This window comes from Elephantulus edwardii, unplaced genomic scaffold, assembly GCF_000299155.1.
Source record: "Elephantulus edwardii isolate Elephantulus edwardi_28Jun2011 unplaced genomic scaffold, EleEdw1.0 scaffold00023, whole genome shotgun sequence".
NCBI classification, from domain to species: domain Eukaryota; kingdom Metazoa; phylum Chordata; class Mammalia; order Macroscelidea; family Macroscelididae; genus Elephantulus; species Elephantulus edwardii.
This window is the reverse complement of record NW_006399773.1, coordinates 4185947-4191946: the sequence shown is the minus strand read 5'-3', so window position 1 is coordinate 4191946 and position 6000 is coordinate 4185947. Positions and strand designations below refer to the sequence as shown.

Genomic DNA, 6000 nt, shown 5'->3' with positions numbered 1-6000 from the left:
TAACAGAGTGTTTAGATAAGGGAAAATGGGAGATTCGGCCTGGTCCAAAGAGTCAGCCAAAGACTTTGCTGTGTCGGTTCTGATTTCCAGATTCTACAGGTAAAAGGAGGAGAAAAGCACTGTATTAGATATTTTAAAATCAAGCCCTGCTTGTCTATAGCCTATCAGACTGAATAAATACTGTGTTTCTGACCAAGCAGTCATCCTAAGAACTAAAGATCGTTGAAAAGTTAATGATTTTTTTCCAGCAACCCTAAAGTTTCTTTTTAAAATACATCTAAAATTTACTTAAAGTCAAAGGGAAATCCAAATGCTAAATCATGAACTCTTAATAAATTTAATAAATGAAAACATAATTATTTCAATTCTTGTAGGGGAAAAGAAACTTGTCTGACATAAAAACTATCTGACAAACAACTGTACTATGATCAATGCATCTATTATATTATTTGATAGTTCCCAAACACTGTTCCTTTGTCATCAATAGATGTCCTGAAGTACAATCAATTATTCTAATTACATTCATCACTCATTTAATGTTCTTTCTACCCACATACTCTTACAGAATTCTCTAGAACTTGATAATCAAGTATCAAAGTTTGTGGGACATGGACATTTAAAATAGCTATTTACCCATGCTGATCCAAGTATGTATATGTATGTTTCGTCTCTGCATAGCTGAGCTCATTTCTATATCATATAGGCCAATTCCTTTCCTACTTCCTGGTTGTTATACCCAATCTTTTACTAAGTAATTTCCAGTTAAATACCCTCTCTGTACTCAAACTCAGTATGTTTGAAAGTGAATATATAATAGTAGCCCCCAAACGACTTCCTTTATATTCACTGTAAATAAGTGGCAAAGTGATTCACCATGCCAGAAAATGTGGGAGTCCCCTTCAATACTTTTGTGTCCCTACTTTCTACATTCATCAGATGTTGGCTATTCTACTTCCCAGGATAGTCCAACCACTTTCCTTCTTCCTCACTACCGCCTTCTTCCTAGTTAAGACCACTAACCATCTCTAAACTAAGCTGTGTTTAATTTCCTGCTGGTTTCACTGTACTCATTCTCACCTCTTCTAATCAATCTCTCTAGATTGCAGCAATTGTCTGCCACTCTTAAAAGCCTTTGATGGCATTCAATTTTTTCTTTTAAAAAAACAGAGGCATAATGTACAGTAAAGAGCATTAAGTGGAGCACACACAGCTCAAGACATTTTTGCATAAATAAATACCAGCACTCACATCAAGAATTATCACTGGTTCCTCAGAAAGTTTGCTTTGGTGTGTGCGAAGTCAAAAAATAAAACCCACTAAAGATGCCCTCTGTAGGCAGAGATAACCTAACACATCAGACCTCTTCTTCATTTCACATAAATGGAAAAATATTACATATAACCTTGTCGCTGCTCTGTGCTTCGAGTCATCTGCGACTCACAACAATACAACCCTAATTACCCGTTAACTGTGTCACGCTATCTCATCCAGTGTCTTCATCTCCTGCGCTGTCCCTCCACCCTTAAGAGCATGTCCTTTTCCAAGGACTTGTCCCTCCTACCACGTGCCCAAAGTATGTGAGACACAGCGTCAAAATCCTATCCTCCAATACATACTACTGCACCTTTTTCCACTTAATATTGTCTGAGATTTGGGCAAATGGTGCATCACAAGTATGTGTATTTGTTTTGTTGTTGTTTTTTTGCCTGGTGGGGCTGACTCACGCGTTGATATCAAGGTGCAGGAAGGGAGAGATGTGCACGGGTGGGCGCATGCACTCTTCTAGCACCCAGCTCAAACTTCCACTTGCACTCGCACTCCTGACCCCACAGGCCTTCCACACGACACATCCTCACCCTAGGCCTCCCTTGTTTAACTTCTTTTTCATTTCTGACAAGCATCTTTTCTACTGTAACCACAATTCATCTAAATTTCCTGTGGAATACATAAGGTGTTCATACTTTTTAGCTGCTGTGACTGAAGCTGCCGGTCTCAGACATACCTGCTGGTAAATGTCAGCACTCATTTCTCCTAGGTATGTATATCTTAGAAGCAGATTTTAGAGCAAGAACACCTTCAGCTTCAGCAGAAGTGAAGTTCTGCTCTTTCGTAAAAAGCCTAGACTCTTATGGTCTATGAGGCTCCTTCAGATTTGAAATTAATAGTCCTTCTCTGGTCTAGCACCATCCTAGCCCAGCACTGAAGTCCCCTCTCTCCTCAGCTGTGCGCACACACAAATGGGCACACACGCATGCTTTGTCAGCTGACACTGAGGTGAGGTACTATGCAAGCTACTCAGTTACTGTGATGTAAGAATCACTGGTTATTTTGACCCAGAAGAAAAGAAATCATGTACTTTAGACATTCCCTCTGAATGTCTTTTGTTTTCCTTTTAAAATTTAAAAACTAAACCAAAGTCAACAAAAACATAGACTAAAAATTACATTACAAATACTGTGGAGAATTTCTTAACAGTTTATATGGTCCAAATTTAGACCTTGTTCACACTCTTTTCCAGGAGAAAGTCTTTCTACAAAGCTCCAGAGAGTCTGATAAACAAGGTTTACAAAACACTGATTCAGTCTACCTCCCCACGCACACAACACCTTCCTACTACGCTATCAGCTGATCAATCATTCTCTGGATCTTCTTCCATTATAAAAATATGCATTCATAAAAAGTATTCCTCATTGCTACAGGAAAGTCTTCCTTACAGAATAAGCTAAAAGTGCTTCATCTAAGATAGCAGGGGGGAGAAACAACCCCACAACTCAATTTATAATATAAAACTTGGAGCAAGGAATGAGAAACTATCTGTGTAAATCTCTGAAGTTAGGCATTTCACAAAAGCCATTAAAAAACACACCAAACAAACAAACAAACACCAAAACCAGACATAAGAAATGTGTGCAAAGGTATGCAGATACAGAAGAGTTTAATATTTCCAGGAACTGTAAGTAACTTGGTGTAGAACATCTGGCTTTAACAGAAGGTAGGGTGGCCTGAGTTGAGGTGGAAATAACATTAAATAATTTTATTACGTAGAATAACTTTATCTAAATAGTTAAATATTTTCTTATCAGAAGTACTAGTGGGGGTTTTTATCCCCACCTCTGGAAACAATAAACTCTTTAAGCGGTGGATATAAACTATTCAATACAATGGGCAGATCACAACACAATTATAGGTAATTTTTGAAACTATAGGAGCTCACCTTGGACTTTGCTGCTTTAACAAGAATTTCATAATTTGATGGAGGAGGAGCAGGATGTTTTCGAAGCAAAGCATGTTCAGAAAATTCTTCATGGATTTTTTTGGCAACAGAGATATTGGCAAGTAACATAAATTCTTCCACCATAGAATTTGTTTCTCTGACAATGGAAGAAGATTTGAATAAGGAAAGAGAATCTGAGACGTACATTTTTCATTTATTTACATGTTACTGTTTGACTAATTAGGGTGTTGCTCTGTAACAGTACATTAGAACCGACTCATAGCAGCCCTTCTAGTATGTTTTCAGAAGCAGTGCAGTGCACGGGAAGAGCCTACCATCTTTCTCCATGGAGCAGCTGGTGAATTAGAACCGTATGCTTTTAAGTTGGCAGTGCAGTGACTTACAACTAGGTCACCTGAGCTCCACAGGTGATAGATGCAATTCCTATGTGTATTTTTAATAATTTTGGCTCTTTCTTTCCTCAACTACTTTGCTAACCATTACTATTGAGTACTTATTGTGGGAGTAAATTTCATGTGTGAAGAGGCTTTCCAATTGGCATTCAAAAACAGAAGCCTTGTTAGCTCCAGGAGCGTGTGTACTCTCCAGCCTAAGCATTTCCACTTCTTTTTAATGGATCCAATCCATAGATAAGTTTCTTGAACTTTAAATCAACAATTACAATTTAAAAAAAAGTTGACCAAAGAAAAGGAAGAGCCAACCCTTTAGGCCATACAAATTTAGACTACACAGTCAACATTTTTCACCAATAAATGATTAGAACAATAGCAAATGGTGCTTACTGAAGTCCAAATGTTGAAATATTTATTTACGTATCCATATAGATGTGTATTTCACATATATGTATATTTTATTTAACATTAAAATGTAGTATATAATCATGTATGATGGGACTCTAGTAGCATAATGTGCAACACACTGAGCAGTTAATTAAAGGTTGGTGGCAGGTTAGTGATCCTGGGGAATAAAGGGTTTGAACCTCTGACCTTCCGAATAGCATCTGAGCGCTTAACCACTGTGCCATCATGGCACAGGTAACTTGTCTGGGATTTCTAGCAGTTGAGTAGCCTAAGTGTGATCCAAACATAGGCAGCCTCCATTCAAAGCTCAGGGACTTGATAATTCTCCTGTACTATGAAGGTATGTTGTTGTTGTTAAGTGCCGGTTCAAAGTTCATAGTTTCTGGAGGCAAGCCATTTTGGAAGTGGATGCCACTCCTGCTTCCAAACTTGTTTTAATTGGAGAGCTACACCAAACACTGTCCACCATGGGTAACCGTTATCACATTTGACACATCAGTGTCACAGTGTTTAGTATCATAGCAACCATGAGTTACCTCTGCACAGCAAATGGACAAACCAGTGCTATACCGCTTAGAAGAATGTTTGATCATAAACAATTAAAATAAAGGTATATTCTACAGTAAATACTTGAACAATTGATCTGCAGTCTTCTTTTACTCACCTTAACTATTAATAGTCATGTGAAAGTCTATTCATCAAGACAATAAATTCAAGTGAAAAATACTCTAATACTGATTCTAGTTATCTATACATATATTTAAAGAAAATGAAATCACCTTTACTTTTCTATACATTCTCTAAGTGAAGAAAATCTACAGAAATCACACTCTTTACTCTTTTAGGTCTTTAGGGAAAAATGGCTCTCTCCACTGCTGTTAAGGTGAGCTTTGGTGGCCTAGTGAGAGTAAGCTGCACTGCGACCCCACAGGTACTTAGCTGTGCCACGCGCGAAGGACCAACAATTTCCCCCTGTGCTATTTACTGTCTCTGAAAACATGCTGGAGGGTCAGCAATGAGTTGGTTCTCACTTGACAGTGCACAACACCACCACTGTCATTAGATGCCATCAAGTCAACTTTATCTCACAGCAACCCTATGAACAACGGATCTAAATTTTGCCCTATCCTATGTCAACCTCAAACCCACTTCTTTACAGGCACTTCTCTTGCTGCTTCTGAGCCAAGTCCTGTGGCTATTAGGTCTGAAGGACCAAACTATCAAGCAAGTTTATACACATCAGAGCTGAGTAGACACATTATCTAGTGAACAGGATAGTTCTTCTACACTTATCTAGCTTAGATTAATATTGTTACTTACTGCATTTAGGAATGGTCAATTATTTCAAATTAAATCACAAAGGAAGGAAGGAAGGAAGGTGGTAACAATGGAAGAAGCTTTATACATATATAAATGTATACGCACGTGCATATATATACACCAGACATTACATTTAATGACAGAATCGTATTCACCACACAAATCCCAAAATGACCTACCTAAGTTCCTTGGTCTGCAGATCTATAGGATCATGAGTCTCACTGTCCATGTGGAATCGAACTTCCGGAGAAGAGAGAGTTAAAGCCCTAAATAAAAATTAAAGAGGTAATTAGAAAGTTAGTCAGTAGCAGACAGAAATCTGGAAATATTTCCTTCAAAGTATGACAAGTATTACCTTTGTGCTTCTAAAAGCTTTATGACTGTCTGCTACATTTTCCTGGGCCTTTGTAAATACGTTATTATTTTTACAATCTTAAATGCATTTTTTTTCTTAAATGTATTTTAAGGGAGTTCTGATGACACAGTCTGTAGGGAGCTGCTAACCTAAGGTGGTGTCCCTCTGCCAGTATAAATCCACCAGGGGCTTTGTAGGAAAAAGATGGGAAATTTCCTCCCATGCTATTTTGTAGCTCCAGTAACCCCCTAGAGGGTTAAATGAGTTCGTTCTGACTCGACAGCAGTAAG

At 38.1% G+C, this 6000-nt stretch overlaps 1 protein-coding gene across 1 annotated transcript in view; it reads right to left on the bottom strand.

Annotated features, from left to right (window-relative positions):
• DIS3 (DIS3 mitotic control homolog (S. cerevisiae)) overlaps positions 1 to 6000 on the bottom strand; it is a 33090-nt gene that overhangs the window by 4058 nt on the left and 23032 nt on the right. The window contains exons 15-17 of the mRNA XM_006882729.1: positions 5535 to 5621; positions 3215 to 3371; positions 5 to 93 (exon numbers count right to left, since the gene is read on the bottom strand). Of these exons, the coding sequence (XP_006882791.1) occupies positions 5 to 93; positions 3215 to 3371; positions 5535 to 5621 (333 nt within the window). The remainder of the gene's footprint in view (positions 1 to 4; positions 94 to 3214; positions 3372 to 5534; positions 5622 to 6000) is intronic.